Source organism: Rhea americana, unplaced genomic scaffold (assembly GCF_003343005.1).
Source record: "Rhea americana isolate MKP2758 unplaced genomic scaffold, rheAme1 scaffold_286, whole genome shotgun sequence".
In the NCBI taxonomy this organism is placed as follows: domain Eukaryota; kingdom Metazoa; phylum Chordata; class Aves; order Rheiformes; family Rheidae; genus Rhea; species Rhea americana.
In genome coordinates, this window is record NW_028186408.1 from 61,448 (window position 1) to 88,806 (window position 27,359).

Sequence of the window (27,359 nt, forward strand, 5' to 3'; positions counted from 1 at the left end):
GATTATAGCTTCGAGAACAATAGCTTTTCCTGCATTTTCTCGAATGGAAGATAGTTTGAAGTCAGCATGAGTTTCAGAACTATACAGCTGCTATTCATGACCCCAAAGCAGATTGAGAGCTCAACTGCTTGAACAACAGAACTACTACCTGAGCGACTACCAGCGTTGAATGCCAGATCAGACCGAGATCTGCTGGGCTGTTCAACACCTGTTGGTTTGCTACGTTCCTCCCACAGGACACTCATTCTAGATTTAACACTCTTTACCAACTGGCCTAGAAAAAAAAAGACAATGAAGCTAAGTTAATGCTGCTTTATTACTAAGCAGTTGTCTTTTATTGAGGCATAAAACACGCTGCAACAGAACAAGGCTTTTCTACATCCACGGTTACAATACTGCCTACAATTGGGCAGAAGGGGACAGCTTAACATCAATGACTGTAATGCACCTGCATTAACACAGAAGCAAAGAATCACAGAACTGCGAAGGAACTCACAAGGTCAGCTTGTCCCAGCATGAGAATATCCAAAACATGTCATGCTTAAGAGCTGCTTCCCTTAAAAACCTCTCACAATAGATATTCCAAAAGCAATCTCTTCCAGTGCTTCCTTGCCCTTAAGGAAGCTGAGTTTTCCTTACTGTAATATAACTATTTCCTTTCTGTCTAAATTGAAGAGATTATTTTTCTTTCCTAGAAACTTAACACCCGCTTTGTCTTCTCTTCCCAAAAACAAACAAACAAACAAACAAACAACGCACAAAAAACCACCCCTAGATCATTCAATCCTTCTTCCCAAACTCAGGCTTGACTCAACATGGTTTGCTCCTGACAAATCCACACAAGCCATTTCTCACCTTGTTCTGTTTTGGGTGATTACAAATAGCTGATTATCTCTTCTAGTGTTTTTTAAAATAATTGATATTAAGCTAACACTACCAGAATTTTCCAAAATCTCTTTGCTTTTTAACCACAGATACCATAAATACCTTTTGCAGATTTCTAGTACTTCACCCATTCTTCATGTGTTCTCAAATAGAAATGACAAATTTGAGCTGCTAGCCTCCAGCCACCCCAGGAAAAATTCTTAAAGCTTGGCACTAGCCCTTTCATCACTTGACATTTTATGCCTTTTTTATTCATCTTCTGTGTTGATTTTTCTAAGTACGTCCTAGCCCAAACTTACTTAATGCATTAGACKATTCATTCTTATTGGCTGTTGAAATACATTTTCATCTCACTTACATCAGCATTTATCACAATTAACTACAAGTTTAGCTTTGGAAGTGGTATCTGGTTCCAAAGCTAAGCAAAAAGTATCTGCTATTGATAAAGTTATATTCATAATCCATTCACTGGTAATGGATAAGAAAGCACCTAGCTAATTAAGTATTGCAGCATCCTAATTTTCCCTGCTGATTCAGCGGAGTTGAAGACCTCACACAGTTACCACTTCTGATTTGACCTTTACTGAGCTGGTCATTAGGTAATGAGAAAGCTGTGCTGAGGGTTCTCAGCCTTACACTCCACAGCGCTTAAGTTTGTAACTGCACTTTAAAACCAAAACAGCAATTCTGTAGTTTCAAACACCTGCTACTGCACCAGTGTTGGGGGTCCGGGGGGGCAGGAAAAAAAAAAAAAAAAAAAAAAAAACAGCATTCATGCCTAATCCTGAACTATAATACACTAGCATTTCATCAGATTCAGAGCTTCGCGTAAGCACAACTGGTGGCAAATCAACTGAGCAAAACTTAGAAGAGGCACAGTCTTTTGCCCTAATTTTATTAAAGGTATATTCACATTCCTACTTACAGTTAGATCTCATTTTAAGTTCTAATAATATTTATAGAGTTTCTCAAGGCTATTTTCTGCATATGATAGTCACTATCGTTACCTTATTAAAGAAAAGGAAGTCTTGCTAAGTCAGATGCAAAGCACATCAATAAAAGCCTCCTAAGGAGGCTTCTCAACAGCCGATGCAAGCTGCCTTGCTCACRGTGACGTTCAGACATACTGTCACACATGCAAATATTCTCTGGCCAACTGCACAAAATCTGTCTGGTATTAATTGTTGTGAAACACAGAGAGACCTAAAAAGTCAAAAAATAAAAAAGTCAAAAATAAGAGTATTTATTCTCTTTCATATACTAACGAATAAGTTTACAAGAACATATTCAAAACCAGCATATTTCTGTAGAACTAAATTTGAATTATGATTTATTTGAAAAAGTTAAATTACTCTGAATTAAACATATCACTCCTCTCCGTCACACATGCTTATCATTTCAAAAAAAAAAAAAGATTTTCACCATCACATGCAGCCAGCGCCTCAGAGGTATTTATGCACCTAACTTCCCGCTGAAATCTGGAGGAAATTAGGTTTCCAAATTGAATTAGGAAAGCAGGCAGAACCCACCTGCCCTATCAGAAAGCGATGACAAAAGGAAGAATTTCCCTGGATTCCTACTCGACTTCAGCGGGACGGTCGGTCTGCAAACAACGCGCCAGCCCGTCTCCTCAGCGGCGCTGTGAGCAGTTTTGTGCAGGGAAGAGTGGGCGCCGTCGGACACGGCCCGAGGCGCCGCGCCGGCCCCCGGGGCAGGGTTGCCGCCGCTGCGCCCGGCTCCGCTCCGCTCGGCTCTCCCACCACTGCCCGGCTCGCTCGCACGGGCACAGCCTGCTCCTGCGGATACGAGCAGGACATGCACGAAGCGGGGAACCACCTCCTTCAGCTGCGATGCGGACACGGGGAAAACGGCCAGCYAAACGTCCCTACAGAATTCCGTATTTCATGCCCAATCTTAAAGTTAAATGACCCATAGTGCTGTAAACAAGACAGTGTGCTAATCCAGTTATTTTAAGGCAGTTTGAATGACAACTGTGCAAAGTTTCAGCGCTTTATTAAGTGCTCAGATACACTGGAAAAAGAGGGAACAAATAAGTAGTATTGCGCAGCTTTAAGCCTTCTGCATGGTTTTAGACCTCACACCACTGTGACACTAGCTCTTCTTCCGCTTGCTCTTAGGTAGCAGTTGATCATTTTCTGGCATTCTGGACCGACATAGCTTCTTTTTGTTAACTCGCAGGTCTGAAACACTGCTGCAAAAGAAAACAGAAAATATAGTTTTAAAGATGCTCTAATTGTGGCTAATATTAAAAGCTATATTGAAGCACTGTAAGAACTAGGCAGGCATACACACACATACATTTAACACATAGGTGTTACTGGTGGTGATGAAAAGAAATATTGCTCTATCTTCTTGTCTGCTTCCAGGGCATGAAAATAAATTGGAAAAGATCATCTTACACTTCATTTCTCTCTACAGGCATAAATTCCTGGAAATATCAGCTATCAGAACAATCTCTTCACTAATTTTGATGMGTACATGAAATAAGTACCTCCATCTGTAACTACAAACATGTTTTGTCCTAGATCAAAGAAAACACCAGAAAATGTACAGGTTTGTGTGGTCATTAAAAAGAATTAATCAATATTTTACCTTTCCTGGTTGGAACCAGTCTCCTAGTGGCCATTATCATGGCTCTGGTTATGTAATATTCAAAGTCAGYAACACCAGATTACACATACTTAACACAAAGGACTGAACAGCAGCCATTTGGCTTAATCCTTCAGGTGTATTCCCCTAGTTATCAAGTTTGCCTCTATTCATTACTTTCATTTGAGTGGACAACACCATGCCTGGGACTCTGATATCAAATTGGTTATGCCAAATATTTTCCTACACAGAACTTAAGTTTGACTCTATTGTTAGGTTCATTGACATTCCTAAAAGTTTTCAATCAGAATACAAAAATCATTGCAAGACAAGAAATATAGCCATCAATCTCAGAACCTCTGTTGGACTTCAAGTGAGGCCCTCCCATGCCATAGGTATATCCATTTGCCGCCCAGCTAAGGAAGGGAGGGCATTCTCACTTCTGCCAAGCAATCCTACATTTGCCAAGTACTGTCCTCATTTCATCGCTAGGAAACCCCCCTGCTACACCAACCCCCAATTTAAAAGACACAACAGTATTTCTCTACAGATTCAGTCTGGGTCCCAGCATTGCAGGCTGGGGGACAAACCATTGTCCTCTTTTTCAGGAAAAGCATTTCCCTGGTTAGGAGCAGAAATCCAGAAGTCAATATATCTTCAGGGAAAACCCAAACCTTATTCTCAAAACCAGCTTTAGGTTTCCCCAAGGTGGCATTTTCCATCAAATCAAGAATGTTTCACTCAAAAAAATCCCTAATCAATTCCATAACTTGTCCAGCTAAGCAGTTACCAGTACCATGATGTTGACAGCAGGAAGCTTCAATTTTTAGAAGGTTCTGATAAATATGGAACAAGAATAGACTGAGGACAAACTAACCAATATGACAAAGAACTGAGCCCCAGAACTTGCAGATTTCCTGTCTTTTAAACCTTAGTTTCACTAGCAGTAAAACAGAATTAATGTTTCAAAGGGTTACTGCAAGAATTCTACCATAGATATGCAGAAGACATACATCACACTACAGAATGGACAATTCTAACCTGAAAGTTAGTTCTGCAACTTCAGTTACTGTCATGCTGAAAGCCAATTTTTGATACGTTAATTCCAATTCAAAGTTACCCCTCAGATGATGACATATTATATACAAGAAGAGGGTAAGGCAATATCAATATTGATTGAAAATAAAGATTTGGGACCTAAGTGTAAGGATGAACTAAGACAAATACCAGCTGCAACAGAAACCTATTCAGTTCCAAAAAAATATTTACATTAAAGCCCAAATTTTAGTCCTCCTTTGGAGCAGCAGAGTTTCAGAATGACGGCATCCATGAACTATCCTGTTCACTTTCTGCTCCTTCTAAACAGCAGGGACAATCAGACACATATTAGTTCCCACTCCACAGGTACTGGAGACATAGCCTGTCACAGATTAGCTGAAACAGTCTCGGGGCAACCAAGACTTCAATCACCACTCCTGGCTATCATGTGCCTGCCAGGTAGAGGTAAAAAAGAGCCTAGTTTTCCTTCCTCCTGTTACCAGGGACCAGTTTTGAATACTAAAGAATGGAAGCAACATGTGTATATATATAAAAAGCCACCTGCATCATTTTAATATATTTCTTATTTCTTGCACAAAGTCTGCGCTGAAGGTTGAATCTGTGTTATTACCTAACATAATTATATAATTATATAATCTCTATTATATAACAGTGTACTGTAATACATTAGGTAATTTCCTGGCCTATTTTTGGTCCTACAATAGTAACCACCATTGACAAAAATCAAGACATTTTGTCAGAAAAGGTCTACCTGAAAAAGAGTCATCCTCAGCATTATAGCCACTGAGAAAAAGAACAAGTAATTTTGGTCAGCTACGCAAYAAGGAAAATACGTGGGACTTCCATCTTTAAACAGCTTCTCTTTGCCAGAGGCTCTTCTTATTTATGGACAAGGAATTTTCCACTGGAAACTCAAAGAAGTGCTTTCTGCTTATCCATAGAGTTTATTTCAAAAGAAAAAAGTTGTTAAGCTAAACACATTTAAATTAAGCAGCTAATTTCCACCATTTGGCCTCAGAGCTTGAAATTCCATGTAGTGTTGACATGAAAGATACTGCTCATCCAYCCATCGCTATTACTAATCAAAAATTCATTAAAAATACATTCTGTTTTTACCATTACTGCCAAGCTAGGATGCTAGGATGAATCTGTCTTGGAGGGACCATTCAGTTGGCTTCAGCTGGGAATTCACAACTGAAAAGAACAATGGAAATGCTCAAACACCAAAGTCAGTGTCTCTGTTGACTGCTGAAAGATGCACACTAGAGCAGATCAACAGGAACAGCTTGTACTTCAGAGCCCAAGTCAGCATCAGAACGAGAACAGAACTCCAGCAGCTATAAAATCATTAACCATGTCAGGTAGGATCAGTATGAATCCCAAGGCAACAGCACTTAGACTGTACCTTTGAAGACAGCAGTGTAATCAGATTTCATATACCTGTAGAGTTCAGAAGAAACAGGCTATGCATAACCCTATGCAACTTTCCTACAATCTCAAAGTTGCAAATCCTAAAAGTGTGATTTCTATAATRTATCAAGACCAAAGTTGAAAGCCTTTCCCCCTCCAGCTTTGAAGAAAGAACAACTTTGTTTCTTTTCAGTTATTTAGCAAATTATTTTTTCCAAAACAAACATTTTTAATGCTTGCTTGTCAATTCCACATCCTCCTATATTTACTGATCTTTCTGAAGATTCTACCAATTTCCTAAGATTTCTTAATGCTTGGCCAAAAAGAAGTGCAGTATTCCAGGTCACACAAGAGCTGATTAGGTAACTCCCTCCTTACCGTATTATTGAGCATTTCTGACAAGAAAAATGGCAGCACAGGCAGTCAAGCTATTTTATTTTCTAGTATGAAAGCTCAGCTCATTTGCTATTCACTTTGAATCTCTCAGTATTGTTTTCCATTTTCTTCGTACTGGTTTTGTATGCATTTCAGATTACTGTCATCTTACAGATTCTATGATAAATCCAACTCTATTACACACTGCCTTCTAAGGCATTATGCAGTATGGCCTTAACAAGATGTTGGTTTTGCCATAGAAAAGCATAGGCATACTAAATTATGGTCTTCAAAACTCAAACAGCTATTTCATAATAAGCAGTCACTAATACAATAATCCCCTCACTGATGCATATTACGAGGAAGGAGACAGAGCATAGGCTCACGAGAAGAAGAAATCCAGGCAGCAAACAGTGTCATGTCCGTAGTGGCATGGCAGGTCAGCAAAGCACACAACAGCCCTAGGGCATCAAACACAGCCAAACATCTTTAACTAAGGTAGTATGCTGGACCATCCTCTGCCTTGAATCAGCGCTGTCCCTCTTCCAGTAAAAACACCTAAGCTTGATTACCTATTTAAATCTGAAGAATATTATCTCAAAGTGTTTCCATAGGTTCCTGGAGCTTGCAATGGGCAAGGTAAAGTCTCTAGCTGTCTTTAGCTCTTAATAAATATCATACTGACAAATCAGTTAAAGCTTAAAGTGTTTGAGAACTGATTTTTTTTTTAATTTCTGTATGTATTTTACATTATCTTGCCTCTATTTACAAGTATTTCCACCACTTTATAGATGACCTTATAGACATCACTGTCTGTATTGTCCTTTTATTAAATCCGCATTTTGTTATATAAGCAAATACCTGGTATTTTCTACTTCTGATTTTGCTAAATTTAACATAGAACACCAAGATTAGAAAATAAAATTAACTATCAACAGTAAGGAATCTATTCAATTATTTTCCATGCAAATTAAAAACCAGCAAAAATATGTAAAAGGTAATTACAACTTTTAGTAATCTAAAGCTTTATAACTACCACTAAGCCAGAAAAGATACTGTTTACTGAAACCTATTCTAGGAAATAACTGATTAAAATCAGTCTAAAGACCCACCCTGAAATCCCATGCCTTTTGTCTTAACTGGGACTGCTCACATGAATTATGGTTGCTTACAAAACTCTGGAGTCCTGAGAATGCTGTGAGACAATTCTACAAAGCAAAGACATCGCAACGCCTTTACAATTTGCTAAAATACACAAGTGCTACACAACTTTATTTAGTTACCACAAGGACATCTCAGTTTCACTATCATTCTACATCTCAGCTACAGTTATCATCCTTACCAAGTCTTTCAAAATAAAGCAAAGAACTAATTCTTCATAAATAATGTTTTAAGATAAGAGACAGAATTTGAGACCAACACAGGGGACTCAACGATTCCAAACAATTCTAAAACCAGAGCAAAAGAAAGRTATCTCCAATGCAAAGATATCAAACTCAAAAGGGTCCTGAACTTAGGTTGGTCTCTTACTGCCAAAAGAGAATTTGGGMGGTAATTCATTAGCAGTGCAGAATGTATCAGTATGGAGAATCTGTTAGGGATGCTATGAAATGTGAAGCTGAATAAAGTTTTGATGCATCAGATAATATGAATCTGCTTGTGTAAAAACTATTCCTGAATATATTTTGTGTATCAGGAAAGCATCTATTGGAAAAAGCTGAGAAAATCTAAAAAACTAAGAAATCAAAAAACAGAAATAAAAAAACCTAAGATTGAGATGATAGCTTCCATAAATTTTTAATTTAATTCATAAACATGATTATGAAATGGAAAGAATTAGAAACAAAAAAAAAAACGTAAAGGAATTGTAATCACATTCACTGTGAGGGTAAAAAAAAATAGGCAATACACACAGGAACTGTACTATGATAGTACTACAGTTCACCCCTCAACATTTATAGAAATAAGATAGTTAAGTGTAAGAGTTTATACACAGACAAAGGTGGCATTTATTGAGTAGGGGCAGCTACAGCAACATCTCAGCTGGAATAGGGTGTATGTGGGACATTGTCTTTCCTCACCATTCCCCAGTCCCCCAAAGGAGGCAAGCTTTAGAAAATACAACTTGAAAGCAAAGGTTAAAGGAACTGGATTAGTTTGCTCAGAAAAAAAGTAGACCAAAAAGAGAAATGGTAAGTCTTCCAAAGTGTAAAAATTCTGCTTTTCTCCTTACCAGGTTCATACGTGTCAGTGGCTTACTTTCCAACGAACAAAAAAAGAAAAAATGAAAAAAAATCTTTTTCATGATGATGATGATAGTTAAGCAAAATTACACTAGGAGATTGTGGAATCTTCATCACTAGACATTTGTATCAACAAATTAGATAAACACCTAACAGCTCTTTTCCACCATAACATTTATAGTATTTTATGAAAATGAGACAAGTTACTGGAAGCTTAGTGATTTATCAAAGACCCATTTGAGTTTCTGAACATTGATACTACTTTTACTTACTACAGTTACAAGGAAGACAGATGATTGCACCTGCAAAACTTTGGAGAGAAAATTTTGTTATTCATCTGAGAGCTCTGTGGGTTTGTCTCGACTAGAAATTAAATGCTTTACATGTTAGCTAACAACATCAAACTCCGCTTTTGCCTTGTAAGATGCCTCTCCAGCTAGTTTTCCCTATATGTTCTCCACTCCAGCAGCCAGTGGTAATGGCTGCTCAGAAACACTCGGTTCTGTCGCCTGGGCTCCCTCCTATCAAATCTGCCCCCCAGATTTGATAAATCATTGATTAAGCCAAGTGGGGGAAAGAAGGAAGCAGGCAAGTTCCACCAGCAGGACACCTTAAAGGGTATCATTGYGGTTAGAGTACAAGGCAAGAGAGAATACTGAACAGAGGTTTTCCACTGAAAATAGTCTACAATTTTGGACAGAGGGCGAAAGGATTTCAGCTTACTGCTGTTCCTAGTGATTCAAGGGGGTATACTAAAAAGTAGTGATATGAGATTTTACTTGAAGGAATGCACTCTCTGACTGAAGTAAATTAAAATTATTGAGCCATGCTCTCACTGCTGAGCAAAGAGCAGTCTGTTTATATTTCTTCCACTGAAGCTTTAACTTGAATTTAATCCTGAAATTAATCCTTTCATAGTTGTAGGAAACTCAAAATCCCAACAGTGAAAAAATATCAAATGGAAGATATTTTAAAAAATGTCAAAATGACRTTTGACAAAAACAGCAGTCATTTATCTAGACAAAAAAAATTCACCATTTCAGTTACCAAAACCATCATACTTTTAAGATAATACAGTTGAACAGTATTAAGTTGCCATACATAAAAAAGTAAGATCAATAAGAATTTGTACCTTAAATACAGAAAAAGTAATGTACTCTCTCTGATGACATCCRTATCTCAGTTAAGGCTCTTCCTTGCTTTTGCGCTGCGAAATCTTCTGTAAGAGCCACGTTACTAACAGTTTAGTTAGGCAACCAAAATGAATATTCTGTAGGGCAGCACACAGTAGCTTTTTTTAACATGTCCCGTCCTCATGCCTTCATATCAAATGATATAATTTATAGATTTGCAGATATTAAAGATGTAAAATTCTATGTGAGTATGGATTATTTRAAAGTATTCTCTTCAGCAAGAATCTTCAACAGCATACTGAAAATGCATGTCTAGTATAGGAATTCAGACAGGCCATTAGCTACTGTTTTTGTTCTACAATAAAAGCAGCATTCTTCTGATACCATTCATCCACTGGAAAATRTTTAATTTATACCAGAGGCAAGATAGCAACATATCTCAAAACTATTAGCTTAAGTTTTTGAAAGGCTAAGCAATAATACAATATATGGTAAGAGACAAACAACAAACTAACAATTCTGCTAATGTGTCACTTTACAAGGAGCACCTGYTAGCTGCACCTTCCCTATTGCCTTTTTCCTTTTTTTCAAGAATTCGCAATACATGGTTATCCTTGCAAGGATATATTACTGAAGGCACAGAATAGAGCAGAACTATCATTTAAAGTGTTTTAAGTTCTGCTCATTTCTAACTTTGATGACTATACTTTTTCAAAGCAGAATGCTAATCATGTTTAAAAGTATATTAAAATACATAAYCCAAAACTGGAGCTTCTATTTTGCTTGGTTCCCTTGTTTTGCAAATACCTTATTATTAATTATTATAAACCTGTATTAAGGAAGATGATCTCTTTCTAGTAATAACTATTAAAAAAATCCAGGCTGCTTAYAAAATACACATACTATCTGTCTGTTGTTTGATGTGCTGGCCTGTGCCCTTATGTATTMAGCTTGCCAAGGCAAAGCCCTCATTTGACTTTGTATCTATTGTACCACTTCGAATAGGTTTCACGCAGGCTACAATTTAATTAACAGAAAGACCAATAACTTTAATGAAAGTTGTAGATCTGCTTTACTTAACATTCTTCTACACATATCAACCTGGCCAAGTTTTATTTCCAATTAATTTAAACCAACACACCGAACAATTGAGAAGTTTCCTGGGTGAAAGAAATTAATAAAGTAACAAATGATTTTACTGTGGACACAAAGCACTAATAATAACATTCAATACTGCTAGGTAGACATATTTCATAATGGAACTGTAATATTGTTTTCAAGTTCTGATGTTCCTWTTTCTTCTTCCACTACGGAATAAGTTTTTCTAACCCACGCAAGAAGCCATAGATGCCAAGCCCCTAAGCCACAGCATGCTACCTGAGACACGCTCCCGAAAAAACTCTGCAAATTGCCATCTCTAGACTGGAATTCAGAGAGAATAAAAAGGAATATACAATAATTTATATCATCGAGAAAATTCTAAGTCACTGTCTGGTGAAATAGAAACTATAGCCCACCATGGAGATGGCAGTGAGATACGGAAAATATGACTAGTTAAGAGAAGACTATTAGCTTTGCCATTCATTTTTACAAAATTTCTTCAAAATACTTGCAAATGGGGTGTTTTCAAATTGGATGATAGATTGGATACTGCTACAAAATTAAGACTAAAATTAATAAATAGAAGCCCAATACACAGGGCATTACATGGACAATTAAAATGATAAATATCCTTCCACAAGGAGCACAGAACCTTCAAGGACTAGGTTTTTCTTACCAAAAGAAACTTCAGTGAATTCCTCTATAAAATATTGAGAAAGTGTACACGGTAATAAGTTACAGTTCTACTAGTAAGTGCAAGTTTGTGTTAAAAATATGTACTTTTTGCKTGCTTTCTTCACCTTGATGCAGCTGCAGAACAATTCACTATGTGGCTGTTACCTCTTGGCCTGCTCCTGAGCCCTCTCCGTGACCTGTGGAGCCCTGATGGTCTATAGCTCCGGAACATGCACTGAGTGCAATGTTCCCAGCTCCATCCCCCACTGCCATGCCGGAGTGGTCACTTTGTGTACTCAAAAGCTGACTGGATTAAGTATATGTTCTGTCACTGTTTGCATCCCACACTCCTGATAAAGGTCACTAGCTTTAACAGCAAAAACAGTCAAGCTTAYCATGTTAACCAGCTTTTGACATTCTTGTATCTTTGCTTAAATAGGGTGAAATAATTTTAACAGGCTGAATTTTGAAAAATTGGAAAAGTTTCAACCAAAAATTTTTAGCTTGCTATGAAATCCCAGTTCATTATGCATAAAACRAAGTCTGCTACGTAAGCCACAGAAAGGTAAACATGGATATGGCRACATGGCTTCAGTCTTGGGAATTTCCTCGCTTCAGGTCACTGCAGGACAGAAAAGTTTTCCACGCCAAGTGCTAATAAAACTGTTTCTGGCAGTCTGTGTCACATGCCATTCTTCCAAATAACCAGAAGAATAATTTTGACCTTCTACCTGCAAGCCCAAGCATGAATCAGTTTGTTCACCAGACGTTCCCCAAAGCATTTTCCTCTACATATAACATTTCCAGCATTCCCTTAAGTGCCCAAGTACTGACAAAGGAAGCACCTGTCATTCTCATTGCTGTCTGAACTTCTGCTCTTATTCCTTCTAACTTCTGCTCTTCTCTCCTCCAAGATGTAGCAGGTCTATTACAGAAGAAAATCCTATGATATCGACGTACTGTTTTGTTCCCAGTCACCTAACAAAACCCTGTGTTCCTCAATGGCCTTACCTCTTAAACCAGGGGTCTGAATTTCATCACAGCTGTTGTTTTAGTTTCTTGGCTTGGGGCCCTAAAATTAACAACTCAGAAACTTCACACAGTACTGTTTCCTTCATTTTTAGTTTCAAATTGACTTTAACAAAAGTGCCTTAAGACTTGACCTGGTGGACTTCCCCCCCCCCCCCCCCAAGACTGGGCATTAGAACAGATAATCATTAGACAGCATAGGCTGAATTGATTTTTTTTAAAAAAAAAATATACATATGTAATATCCAGATTTGAGGCAGGTACAGAAGTTCTGTAGAGGCAATGCATTTAATTAAAAAAAGAATAAAAACACACGCAAACACACACTACCCCATCCTTCCCTCTCAGGCAAACATACAGCTCCCCAGTGGAACCTGGCAATGCTCTCTGCTCCTGGAGTGCATCCCAGCGATGCTCAAACTCCCTGGAYACAGTCTGAGCGAGCACCAGGCTCACTTTAGTAAGCTAGCAAAGAGCTAGAGTATAATCTTCCTCAGCAGGAGCTAGAAGGATGACCAAGGATCCAGGACCGCAAGGAACACTACAAAAAGCATTTGTCTCTCAATCTAGACATAGCCTCAGAGTGGTATGGGAGGTAAAGAATAGGCTCAGATGTATGCACTACGAGCCTTGGCTGCATGAATCAGACCAATAGGAATGGAAATAACCAAGTTCCATAAATTCCTTAAGTTCCAAGCTACAGCCCAGAGAGAAAAAGCTTCTTTAACTTTTGCTGTCTCCCTCATCTCCTCACTCCTGTCAAGCTACCTCTCTCCCACTCTGCTCTCCAACCAAGTAAAACCATAAGGCAGCTCTGGTAGCAGCAACAGAGATTTCATCACATGGATTCTGCCAAGTTACCTCAGATAGAGATGCAATRGGGAATTGGCAAGCTCATCTTATCAGGGTGCCTTGGCTTCTTCACATCTTTCACTTCTCTTCAAAGATACATCCAAAGGGACAGACATCTCATCTCCATCTCTTGGAGGTGCATTTTCACACCTCAAGCAGCTAATCAAAACTGTGCAGGGAGCTCCAGGCTACTGGCTGGCTCTCTAGCTTGTGAGCTCCCCTAGCTCCAATTGCCACAGTTGATTTTTAATCATGACAATTCAGAGCCACAGACCATTATGAAGTGGCTTTTATCCAGGAGCTCCACTCCTACCACTAACTGGGAAATACTACTACACGGGCAACTCCTAACTATATAATGAGGTAACAGGTAGTAGTACCTCAAGGGTTACAGACCCTCCCAGTGAATGAGACCCCAATCACTGTTTATTAGGGGCATGTATAAACATAGACACAGAAATAAGGATTTTACAGAAAACAAGATTGAGAAAGAATTCAAACATTTTTATTTCAATTTGTAGCAGGCCTAACACTATCTATGTAAAAGACAGATGTGGTTCTTCCTCTCTGATAAATGGTAGCAGCATCAAAAGGTTGTGCAGACTAGCATTAAAAAATACATACAACCTAGTATTTTATACTCTAATGCCAGTCTCAGTGAGTCATTTTCAGGACTACAAAGAATGTTTATAAATGTCCTTCCAGTAAATATTGCTTATTCCTTCCCCAAGTCATAGCTATTTCCACAATAAAAGTTGAATGATTACTTTCTATTCTTCCAATGATGCACTTTACCATTGACCTCTGACACCACTGTAATCAAGGCCTTATCAGCAAGTCCATTAAAGCTCCTTATTATCCAACAGACTACTAAAATACACACTCTAAGTTGCAGACACTACTTCTGTCATTAACTATGAATTTTAAGAGCTGTCAATCTACTGACCACATATGTATGTAACACAAAGAAATTACATTACATTTTTTTWAAAAAAAGCAGATCAAGAGCATCAAATGCAATACGGCTCTTATTGCTCTCAAGATCAACTACTAAAGTGCACATGATAGTCAAAGAGATTCCAAATCAAGCAAGTTTCAGCTGTAAGGGCAAACTGTACTACTTTTGCAAACTCCATCAGTGTCGTTTCCAAATTCTTCGTATACTGACTACAAAACTTCTCAGTTGATCTAGCATATACTATTCTAAATTTCACAATTCCTGCATTTGTTAACACCCAATATATATTTATCTCCCTTCCCTATCTTCATGTATTTCATTAGATTGTGTCAGATATCTTTGGTTTCTTAGTATTTGTACAACATCTTGCAGAGCTAGAATCAAATTTTAAATACTATCACTATATAATAGAAGGGGGGGAGTTGTCTTTAAGAAATTAAATGTTAAGATCTTAAAAAGAGAAAGTGCTCTTCAGACAGAAGTATATCAAAATGAATGCTGTAATTCCAGTATGTTCAAGTAGATAGAGTTGTCGGAGAGACTGACAATGATATAACTTTAAATACAATATAAGATTAGATACTATTAAGTTTTCCATTAAAATTATTTCCTTCATCYTTTCTTTTATATATTTAAACTTATTAAAACAATGATTTTCAGCTATTCATCAGGAGATGCTTGGAACATCCATGCATTATTTTCCAAGAGTATAAAACCACTGACTAAAGAAACTTCAAATATGTATTATGCCTCCCTTGTGTGCATGTAAGGTTCCAAGATTGACTTTTTAAAGGCATTTGCTTCTCCTGCAGTAGATGTGTAGAGCTCCACAAACTGGAAAAAGTTGAAAACTACTAACCTACTCTCAAGGACTTATCCCTTCTATCCATGTATTTTACTTACTTATCAGATGACTCTGAATACATCTCAGTCCCTTGCAGATCCCTCAAAATGTCTGAACTGGAGCTGACAAGAAAAGAAGAGAGAAAAGGTCAAACATAGGAAAATTGTTTTAGCAACACCTGTATCAAAGTGGGACTCAAAAAAAAATTCCCTAGGAGTAAAGACAGAGTATAAAGATGAGAAAAAACATTCTACAAAGCATTGGCAATGGAAAATTATTTTTAATCAGCTCAGGAAGTTCTGTCTCTGTATCACATAACTTTCAGTTATTACTAGGTCTCATTTTCATTATTTGATATGCCTGAAAATTCTTTGTTTATGTCTGCTTGGTCGTATAATATCTTTATATTTGTGGACACCAGACAATTGCAAAATGACAAGCTTAGATTTTGACCATTAAAAAAAATTAACATTTTATTAACAAAAAGTAATTTTAAAAATTTAAAGCCCATAAACATTTGTTAGCAACAAAAACTCAAATGTAAGACCCTGATAGCACATCAAGATAAAAACCCAATGTCTTGTCTGTCACCTCAGTAACTCATCATACTAACGGAGGTGGCTGATTTTAAATTGCTTGAAGCAAGTTTTCTTTGACAAACCTATCTTCAGAAAAAATATAAAAGACTCAAATCTGAAGAGAGATGAAAGCATAGACTACAGCATCAGAACCATTTTCAGAAGCTGCCTGCCCCTAAAGTAAAATTGTGTATTTTGCTCACTTATTCCTAAAACAATTTCATTCATCACTGAAAGACATATTTCATAAAGTTATTTTTTAATTAAATAACTTATTTAGAAGTTACTGGATTTTTTTTTATTAGTCAAAGGAAAGTGTTGGTGCCTTACATACTGCAAACTGAGGTGAATGAAGACTGAATCAAACTAGACAATTCAGCAGTATTTAAGAACAACTMAAAACATTTTTCTTTACAACCTTTTTTATCTGCTTGAAGAGATCATTCTATTTTTAATCTACATACATAATTTTGTATTCTAATGTAACATAAAACAATTATTTCTTTTCTAAACCTATAAATCCATAAAACAGAAAATCAGACTCATTACGAGTGCTAGACAGGTGAAAAAACATTACTAAAACATAATTAAACAGCAAGAAGCTTAACTCTACCAATCTGACTAATTTAGACCTCTAGAAAGGAGATCAACCAACTACTGTCAATGCTCCACAATGTTTCAAGCTGAGCAAGAACTAATAAGAACTGAAAATGTCACCACAGAATGGCTTTGCAAGAGCATGCACATAAGTGTATAAAACCTTTATGATTAATTTGTTTGCTTTAAATACTTTAGGCCTATATAAAAACCTAAATGTATTTATCAAGCTTTTCTAATAGCAAAGAGTTATTTAACACCCTTCAGAACAGAGTTTAAATAATCATCTGGAAAGATAAGAAATAGCTGGCTTAGTTCCTGCTCCAATTATAGAAATTATGACTTTACGTCAGTTCCTAGGAGAATGCGTCTTATCAAGAGACTAACATGAAAAGGTTGCTTACCAACAGTGTCCTAAACAAATAGAGTAGAACTTTATCTGCTACACTTGTATTTATTTTATGTAAATTGTAGAAACTGCCCAATCTAAGCATTATTAAATTCAACTATCACTGTTGCTTCAATATCAAAAAAGTATACACATGTTTAAATATCTAGAAGAATCAGCTCAGTGAAGTCAGTTAGACACTGCCACAGGCTCAAAGTTAAATATGCATAGAGATGTTTTCAGGTTTGAATCTTGTATTTTAAATATTCAGGAAATATTTTCAAATTTGAATAATATCTCAATTAATTCAACAAAATATTCTGGTTTTAAATCTTTAAATATCTTTTGTTGTGTGCTTAGTTTCCACAATACAAATGACTGTAAAGTTGTCAAGTATATACTATATAGTAGGGTTGTAGAAATCAACTTAGTTGGAAAATGTTATTTTATTTTTGCTCTGGAAAGCAAAGTCTTTCTAAAAGACTCCCCACATCTCAAACAATCTGTACTTTATTTCAGAAGTTACATGACAAAGTGTGTTACACAAAAGTTGGGAGATTTTAGTGTAAACCATGGGACAGCAACTGGATACTACTTCCCTTGGTTTTACTGCAAAGGCTGCAGAACAAGCCCTTTGGTGCAAGACCATCTCCTGACACTTTTCTCACACCTACTGCACAAGGACTTTGTAWTGGCCACACTGCATGCCATGACGAACACATTAAGTAGAAATAATTTCCAGTGTTAAATTAAAACATGAGATCGGAACAAGTTTTCAAAATGTTTTTCTGCTCTTTCACTAGAGAAAAAAAAGTCATTTGGTGATTAATGAATATTGCTGTAAACATAAGAGTTTATTACTATGAACTGACTGCCAGATGCACAGCAACACTACATGTCTCCATGTAATCAGGTCTATTTTAAAAACCACATGCATAAGTATATTCACTTAGTACATAAGAAACATCAGGAACACATCATTGTAAAAGTCTTGGAATTGTAGGTACACACTCAGGAGCAGAATTAGTACTTCCTGGCTAACGTCCCAAACCAACTAATCGCAGTTAAAGCATGACTGACTTCTGAATAAGAGAATAAATTTGATTTATAGAGTAAATAAGTGACTGCTTCAAATAGTTGCACAGTTACTACACTTCAAAGAGATTCACTCTTCAAGCTGAGCTCTACAAACAGCATCTAGCAAAACAGAACAGCTTTCAAAAAACAAGTAGTAGTTGACCAAAGCAAAAAAAATCCACATCATTAGTTCTTAGGTAACTGACACTTCATTAGCTTTTTAAAAGAATCAAAATGCCTTCAGTAATGGCATTCATGAGGCTGGGTCAGCCCTGTAGCATAACACCTTAAACATCCTACAAACACACACCAGGTTAACAAAATGATAAATACATGTTTTTTAATTTAGCTATATATATACACACATACATATCATATAGATAATATACATAAATATACATACAAATCAAAAGAATCAGCAAGCTAGAAGTATAGTACTTCTGAAAACAGTGATCCTAATCTGTCACTCACTCTTTTTATTCAGCATCCAGTAGCMCTACTATCAATACCACCACTTACATTAACCGAAAGAGGAGCAAACACAACCCAAATTCCATCCCAAAGTACAAGTACATGGTAGATCACCTGGAAATCCTGGGACACACTGGAATCAAYGCATCCTTCACTTCTGCTGCATGCATTTAGGACAACCACATGCCCCAACTCCAGCAACAGCCCAACACTCACGAGCGATCATCTGCTGGGACCTCCAGCCCTCGGGAAGCTAGCTCAGAACAATTTCCAAGACCTCATCCAGAAAATTTGACCAGATGTGTTATGCCAAGTGCAGTTAACGTGAAAAAAGCAGCACTGCATCGTCTCAATTCCACCTCAAAATATTAGCTAAATCAGTGTATATCTTGATAATGTCACCCCCTGCAACCTTTCACTGGATCTGTTGCTATTAACCGTACCTCTGCAGTTGCACTTGCCAAGCTTGCCTCTTTCCACAGCCTAGACTCAGGCAGTTGTTCAGATTTCTTGTTTCATCACCAAATTAAATATGAAATATTCAAATGAAAAATATTGTTAAAAAACATTGTAAAAAACAATCTTGGACGTGGAAAGTTTCCATGTTTAGTATTTACTCTCTAAACTTGAGATCATTTCACAAACTAGAAGTCCAAGAAATGGGACATTATATCATATTACTAAATCCTATCCTGATGCTCCAGTTACATTAAAAAATTTGAAGGGGCTATTTTTAGCACTTTTAGTCCCCTAAAATAGAAAAAGAACAGCTTTAATGTCTGAACATCATGTACTTCTTTGCCTTGAAAAATTTAGTGTTATCATTTATAACCAACTGCAACTGTCACAAGCAAAACAATAAAAGTGAAGATTTGCCTATCACTCAGAACAATAATGCAAGTTCATAATTTGCATGGGCGTATTACAGCTTATGCCGACCAGGCTATTTTGAAACCGAGCACAGAACGTACTGGAATGAGTTACAGCCGCGGCATACGTGCATCTTTGTGAATACGAACGGGCTCTCAGTTCAAGGAGTGACCAGAACCCCCCCCCCGAACCGAACCAATCTGAGGGAGACACTGACGCTGTACGTACAGCGCCGCACACAACAAGCCGCAAGTCGCGAGGCGACGGGCTCTCCAGCCGTCCCTACCGAGCCCTTCGTCTCCGCGCTGCCTCACGCAGTCCCAGTGCGCCAAACAATCTCTCACGGAAATAAAGTGCTCCGCATCCACTCTCGGTAAACATCAATTTCTTTTGTGCAGATCGAGTAATTACTTGATTTTGAGGTAAGGACATTACATACCTGTTGCCCACATTGGCAGGGAAAAAAAATCTACGTTTTTTGCTGACAAAGCTGAAGCAATGGCGCAAATTTGAAACTGAATACTTGGCAGAGACGTACACAGACCTTGCTGATGAAAAAGGAGTTTGCTTCACCTGAGAAATCACTGGATTTGACATTATAAAAGTTTTTTTTTGCTCTGTTTTTAAGTAGTCTTATGATTTCCAATAGGACTTACACAGCCTAGTAAGTATTTCAATAGAAAAACATGAAAGGATTACTGTGCCAAGCTATGTAAAAAACACTCACCGTCTAAAGTTAATATATCCACAGTTTAAGAACTTACCAAAAAAAACAAGAGTAGGRGGCAGATCAACAGTTAAAGCCCATCTAACTGAACTGAACAGATACAGCAATGAAATAGCCACATTACAACAAGCCAAGAACTAAGTATTTCGGAAAGGACTTGGGGACCATGACATCACCTGAGCATCATTACACATGTGGACTCAAGTCAGCGAGTCTTGTTACGCAGCAAATACAATCAGAGAGAGTGCAGGAGTGACAGGCCACATGTTTACGCAGTGATACAACATAATATTAATTTCTCAGTAAATACATTCTTATTATGTTAATAAATAGGACATGCATAATTTCCATCTACTATGATTAATCTTATAATAGTGACAACAAAAGTAAGTTGATATTTAAAATGTACAGAAGCAGCATTCCAAAATTTTTGTTAATTAAAAAAAGTTTAGAGGAAATATAAATGCTGGATAGAAAAAATAAAGATGAAAACACATTTTTAGCTGGTTTAATTAAGCAAAGGAAACACTCTTGATAACCAATTGAATTGGTATTTTTAAGAGGAATATTCTTCAAGGCTTAAAGTATTTTCAGTTCTTTTCCTTGAAAACAACTCCTAATCTTAYCCTCCTCATTGAATGATAAGCCCTTAAACCAAACTAAACTAATAAAACTAATAAGAAACAGCTACCTCATACAAGTAATTTCTATAAATTTTAGCTCAGTGGGTCCAAGCAGATAACAAAACATATCTAGCTATACTGAGCCTGACAAGGCAAACCACATTTGCAGAACTTACTCAGATTTCACACTCAGGAAAACTTCCCATAGGAGGCTTTCTGTCCTTTTATTACACATCATTCTCTGTCTTAGGATTTTACATATACAATTCCGGATGAGTGAGTTTTCACAGCAATACCACTCAAGTCCTGGGGGCGGGGGGAATCCTCTGCTTCCATTTTCTTCAGATTAGTTTCTACTGGGCACTTACAACCAAACAACTAACAGTAAACTATTCCCTTCATGACTTTTTTGTTTTAAAAGGGGAAAACACGCCACCTTAAAATAGAAGAAAGCTGAGGCAAGTGTGAATAACATGTCTCATTCTAAATCTGAAAGGAGCTAATATCTCTTTGAATTTGTTTATTTTAAGGGAGATTAAGTTCCCTCTTGGCTTCATGGTGAACTGCCAGCGTCTTTAATCAGTCCATCTTGCTGCGTGTTATGTGCTTAGCTCTGGCATGTGCAATGTGCATTTTCTCTTGATGCTGGCATGAGAAATGAATCACCGGCTGTTTCACTTCACCAATGTCATTCAAAGGCGAACGCCCAGCAGYGAGGAATGAAGGAAACCTTTCTCTCCACCTCCCTACCCGGCATTCAGCACCCCCCCTTTCCAACACTGTAATCTCCTTGTGATAAATAGTATTAGCTTGTYGCTGGAGTGGCCACAAGTCTTGCACAACAACCAGGAGTAACTGCTTACCAGGAAGTCTTCCTTGGCCTCCCTGTACCTCCTCCTCAAACCACAGACCCTAGACACCCACAACACTGTTTCGCTCCGTCTTTGAAACACRTGAAGTTCACTAGCCCTGGCACTTGTTCATGATGTCCAGCAGAGSGGTTTGCTCTATACAAACCTTACACATGTTCCACTATATCATCATTTTCCTCAAATCCTTCCTGCTAACTTGGCCTTCAGTGGCCTCCTGCAGCTCAAGAGCACCCCTTTGAGGCTTTGCCTCCAGAAAAAAAAAAAAAGATCTGCTGGACCTATCTTAACTGCTTTTCTTTAAGATGCTGCCTGCAGCTGGGACATAGCATAAGCTAAATCTCGAGATACCAATACTATCATTTCTGTTTTCAAGGCTCAGAGATACGAGGAAAAGAACATAGCTCTAGACATAGGACTGATGTTCTTCTGGGTATGTGCTATATATAATCACTTTCCTCCACACAAACCTGAGATTATCAGCTCAAAGATTCATCTCAAATGTACTAAAGCACCAGAAAAGATAGCTAGTCCCCTGTCAAAACCATATTCATCTACTGCTGCCATGTGGCAGTGAGGGCCAGCATGGGAATGAGGGCAGCACTTGGTTAAGCTCAAATCGAATTGACTTCCAGGGAAGGAACCTGTAAAGCTTTTTTGGTCGTTCAGAAGAACGATTTTCTCTTTGACAAGTGGATGCCTATTCAGAAGTGTGCAGAGGATTGCTGCAATCCAGTGAACTCCAGACTCTCCAACTGAAGCACAGCCCACTATTTCTACCTCTTCTTCARCTGATGAAATAAAGACCAAATTCAGCAAAGCACATAAATGCAGTAAGTGACTAACTAAATCCAGATCTTAGATTCCAGTCAATAGCTGCTAAAAACTTAAAGCCAAAAAATCTTCCTGATAGCAAATAAGGCCCCTTACTTGGGCAAGAAACCCACCAGGCAGAAGTTGCTCTTGCCACACATTCCCACGGAAGATAGATTTATACAAGCTGAAGATATAGCACTTTTCTGATAGGATTTCAGAACCAAGTCTTTGTGTTTCACTATATACCTAAGTAACTTCGGACAAGGCCAAAGACGTATAGCACCCCTCCTTGCAAGTTTTCTGCACAAGTCATCATGAAGTGCCATTTTCTTCACACACCAAAATTTAAGAGACAGAATTTGTTTAAATGAGTGAATAGTCACAGTTACGTATTTTTTCCTATTTGATTTTTTTAAACAGAATATTTTCCCTACACATCTCGCTAACTGGCTTATCAGTGTCCCACCTAGTTTCTTTTCTAATTTTCTTATTGTGCAAGTAGCTGCATAAAACTTGGCTTCAGTCCCAGAAAAAAGAATGCAAYAGGACTATTTATATGGAGCTCAGAAATTCTATGAAAGCTTTATATATGACTTCATAGCTTTGAAAAATTATCCTTCAAAAGTCACAACTTTGTTTTGCTGTTTATCCGATATGTTACATTTTGTTCTCTTGGTGGGATCATCATCAGTTGATGAAACGACCAAACATATTTGGGTCAGTGCTGCAATCTGTATGCACGTCTGGTATCTTGTTTCCAGCAAGTTTTGAACGTTCATTTTCTCAATTAAAATATTGACTTTTGCATTATTTCAGCATGTCAGTGATTRCTATACAACATAGGAAGTTCTAACACTGGCAAATGACTTCTTCAGCTGTATCAAAAAAAAAAAGACAAATTCAAATACATCACATTGACAAAAAGCAGAAATTTATATTTGTAGGAAGGARAGAACATAAGAATTATCAATCTACTTGCAGCATCCTTTTACAAAAACAAGTATTTCAACTCTCTGTCTAGGGATTGTTTTGTAATATTCTATATGCTGCTCAAAACCCTAGTTTTCTTTTAATCTAAAACACCAGCCCTACATTTAGAAGCACTCTCTCACAAGAAGTGTAGCATGTAGATTTTKACTTCTAAATACATTTCAAGTTTTGACATTTCAATGTGACAAAAAGTTCACCCTTGTCAAAGGATATCCTCTTATTATCAGAAAGAAAATGCAAGCTTCAGAAAATCATGACTTAGTACAATAGCACAATGCTTCTTAAACCCCAAAATCTAAATCATTCTTTTTTGTTTATAATTTGTGCTATATTTATTTTCATTATACTTAATAAAACATTAACCCCATGGTAACCAGAAAGGGACAAAAATGTGTTTAATTCTTTCATGCAGTTTATGTAATTATACCTACTGTTTATGCTCCTCAAAAAACTTAAGACATAATTCAGATACATTTTAATTAGTAGACATATGAACAAAGTGTACTGGSAGTATAAATTCAAAATACACCTAGTATTTTGTGCTTATCAGAATCCTCATAATCCAAAAGAAAATAATATCAAACTATATTTACACATTGTGGAAAAGTAAGCATTTTAGTATCCATAGTCATTACTCTAAAAGAAAACTTTGTGGACAGGTAGAGAAGCCTACAACAAATGTAGCAGTGTCCCCCCTCCACCACCACCTACAACTTAGTCAAGGTACTGCCTTGCCTGCATCTAAAGTACTACAAATAAAAATAGCTGCTGCAAAACAAATGTTTCTTTTGCTAGCTTGCCCCTAAGTCAAATGCAGATTTACAGTAAAGAGGCATCCTTTCTCCTCCCAAACTCAACTCTGGTAGGCTACAGGCACAGGGAAGGGAGCAAAGGASAAGTACCTGCCAGTGCAGGTGATGAGCTGCTATACCAAACAGCCCGTGGGGCTGGCTTCGTCCTGCCAGGGGAGGCTGTATAGCCACCCTTGGGGCTGCTCCTCCTGGAACTGCTCCTTAGAGGTTACTCATAACCAGGACTGATTCTGAAGATTCAAATGAGCCTTCCATTACCATAGTGTCATATGYCAGTAATGCAAACGCAAATATTGTCCAAAGACGTTTCTTGGACTAAACTGGCAAAAAAGCATCTTCAGAGGCAGGAAACCCACAKTCCAAAGCTACGTTGTAGACACAGTAGAATCTTACACAGACTCAGGTACTGCACTGGTACCTCAGACCTGCTGGATTTGCAGTGTAGCTGTAAGGTACAGAAACAACAACAAGGGAAAAGTACATTCAACAATCATTTTTCATAATCATTTCCCCACATCAGTATTTGGAAGCAGGCTGATCCCTGTAACCTTTGTTCCTTTCCCTGAAAAGGCAGAAAGGCATGCTGGAGAGCTCTTCAGAGAGGTACTGTTTGGTGCAAGGAACACACTACTGGCAAGAGAGAGTTGTCTTGCATGCACCCTAAAGACATCATATGGCACTTTARGATTAGTAAGACAATAAAGGCTTATTTTCACCTCTTTTTGAAAAGAGCATAAAACCAGGTTTTCGGATGCAAAAGAGGAGAAACTACAGTGTGTAATGCCCTAAGACACATCTAGAGCCCAACTGTAAATCAGTTGAGTTTAATACACCAGGTAACAGGAAAAACAAGATGTGGTCAAGTTCTTGAACACTGCAGTAGCTGGTTCTTAAGGTTAAGCAAACTTCCCTGAATTTAAATAAAAATAAATAAAAACCACAACACAYACACAAACCAGAGGATATGTACAAAGCAGAAAAGTGAAGAGAAAATCCCAGAGAGATTCTGGAAAAATAGTTCTTTGCAGCCTCCAGTAATTCTGTCTTCATTCAACATGAGTTGAATTTAAGACTAAACCACAAAAATCTATTAAACATGGGCTTTGTTTTTTTTTTTGTTTGTTTGTTTTTTTTTTTTTTTTTTTTGTTTTTTTTTTTTTTTTAAAGAAGGTCCAAATAGCTGTAATGCATACCCACTGGTCTTTATAACCATGAGATTCTGTGTTTGCTTCAAGAAATTTATGGAAATATTTCATTTGAAGAAAGGGAATACAAAAAAGGAAGGAATACACAACTGTCTTTAGCCAGACCTAATTCAAACAAATGCACGTTTCCAAAAAATCTGCCAGTTTGTTCCATGAAAGCACATGCAATTTATGAGTAACAGCCAGGTGSTAAAACAGTTTAGTAAACATTTTACTTTTTTTTTTAAAAAAACAAGTCTCTTAGACACTCTTTCATCCAGATTAAGCTGATAAACTTTTGCTCTACCTTCTTCTGCCTGCAGTCTTAACTTTAATGTCAAGRGCCAAGGACAGGGTCATTTATATTTTAAGTCACGTAGCAACATATTGCAGTGAAACAAAAGTTTAATGAAATCCTGGAAGAGTTAATACAAGYCCTTTCTACCTCCCCAAAAAAACACTAAGATTAAAATTCCAGGTTTTCCAAGGTCTTTTATGCTAAAAATTTAGCTTGCAATAAAGAAAATAAATTAAGTAAAATAGGGAAGAAGGGAACATCTTGTTTAAATTCTGGATGAAAAGCCAAGCTAAAGGCATTTATTTTGTGGAACCAGAATAASTATCAGAGCTCTAAGGCACTTAGAGGCACAGGTGCAGAGAGGATGAAGTGGTTCYGCCCATCAGCTCTGCACCCATCAAGCTTGGCATTTCATACAAATCTGCAGGAGTTGGCTTATCCTAAGCCCTATGAACAGGCTCCCATCCRTGTTCCTGTAGCAATTGTTGCACGAACCAGATGTGATGTGTTCATGCTGCCACATGCTTCCCGGCAACTCTGTCAACCAGACAGCAGCCATGGCCCAAGCTGTCAATAGAAAGTTGAGGCTTCAAGCACATAACAACAGCCTTTGGATCAAGTATCACGGCCAGATTCTTCTAAATGAGTGCTAGATAGCCCCTTTCGCTGGCCCACTTAATCTCTGAGCATCAGATCCAGAGTGGAACAGCTTCAAGAAGAGACAGTCACAATGTAGAATAGTGAACGCCTGTAAGGTCCTTTCTCGGGTGCTTCTCCTGCTCGAGGGTAGGAGTTGACTCTTGGTCCTTCGCTGAAAGAGTTAACGCTTAAAATCGGCAGAGCACCGGCTGTGAATCGCAAGGCAATGCTTCTAAGCCAGGTGCCTGCACACCACACTAAATAATCTGCTTCAGCAGCATACTGCCTTTTACAGGCAACTTGGTATATGCTGTCATTTAAGTTCAAATAAATGGAAACTGGCAGTAAAAGATAATCAAGTAGAACAAAGACATTTAACTCTTAGCGCTCTTTGATCCGCTGAAATGATCTCTTCTTTCCTGTATTTTCTTGGAATTTCATTCACCGTTTCTTTAATAATTACCTTAGTAAAGACAACATCCTTAATCCCTGTGTTGATTTTTTAAAAAACTTTTGTGACTGTAGAAAAACGTGTTGCTGTTAAATCTTTCAATGACTAAATTGTTCTTTTAATAAACTGTGATGAACTAAGCATTATATTCTTTTGAACAGTTGCAGAACAAGGAGGAAGAGGCACATAAAACAGTGTAAAGGATGGGGGAAATGAAGAAATGTTATCCCTAGCTCAGACGTTAATCTGCTACCTGACCTTCAGCTACTTCCTATGATAATCTTCCATTCCAATACCTAAGAAACCTTTTTCTTTATAATAATACACACCTACAAAGGCCTTCTGCTCTCATTTCTGCAGTCAGTAAGATAGCAATATTATTGTCATAGTTAGAACAGAAATATCTCTTTTGCTTTTAGAGACATAGCAAAAAAATCCAATTTTAAAATTGGTTTTGATTATTTTCCCCTTTCTTCCAGAAAATGTAGCCACAGAGTCCAATACTATAAGGATATTTACCCAAGCACAGATCTTCATCTTTATCAATGAATACAGTAAGTAGACAGCAAACTATAATCTACAAAGCATCTTAAGCATATATGTATCTATCTTCAAAAACTAGAAAGGTCTTATCAATTATAACATCTTCCCATTAACAAAGTAGTTCTTGCCAGTAAAGAAAGCAGCTTAAATAATAAAGATAATAAAATTATCCTTGCACTATCAAAAGCATAGAACTGTGTTGCGTTATTTATAAATCTTTCCTTGATCCTTCATCTCCTGACACCAAGCAGA

The 27,359-nt window shown here is 37.4% G+C and overlaps 1 protein-coding gene across 1 annotated transcript in view; it reads right to left on the reverse strand.

Moving 5' to 3' along the window:
- Window positions 1-2,881: 2,881 nt before the first annotated feature.
- Window positions 2,882-27,359, reverse strand: part of RAD18 (RAD18 E3 ubiquitin protein ligase) — a 61,890-nt gene continuing 37,412 nt past the window's right edge. Inside the window, exons 12-13 of the mRNA XM_085308875.1 lie at window positions 15,234-15,296; window positions 2,882-3,097 (exon numbers count right to left, since the gene is read on the reverse strand). Of these exons, the coding sequence (XP_085165001.1) occupies window positions 2,998-3,097; window positions 15,234-15,296 (163 nt within the window). The 3' untranslated portion in view covers window positions 2,882-2,997. The remainder of the gene's footprint in view (window positions 3,098-15,233; window positions 15,297-27,359) is intronic.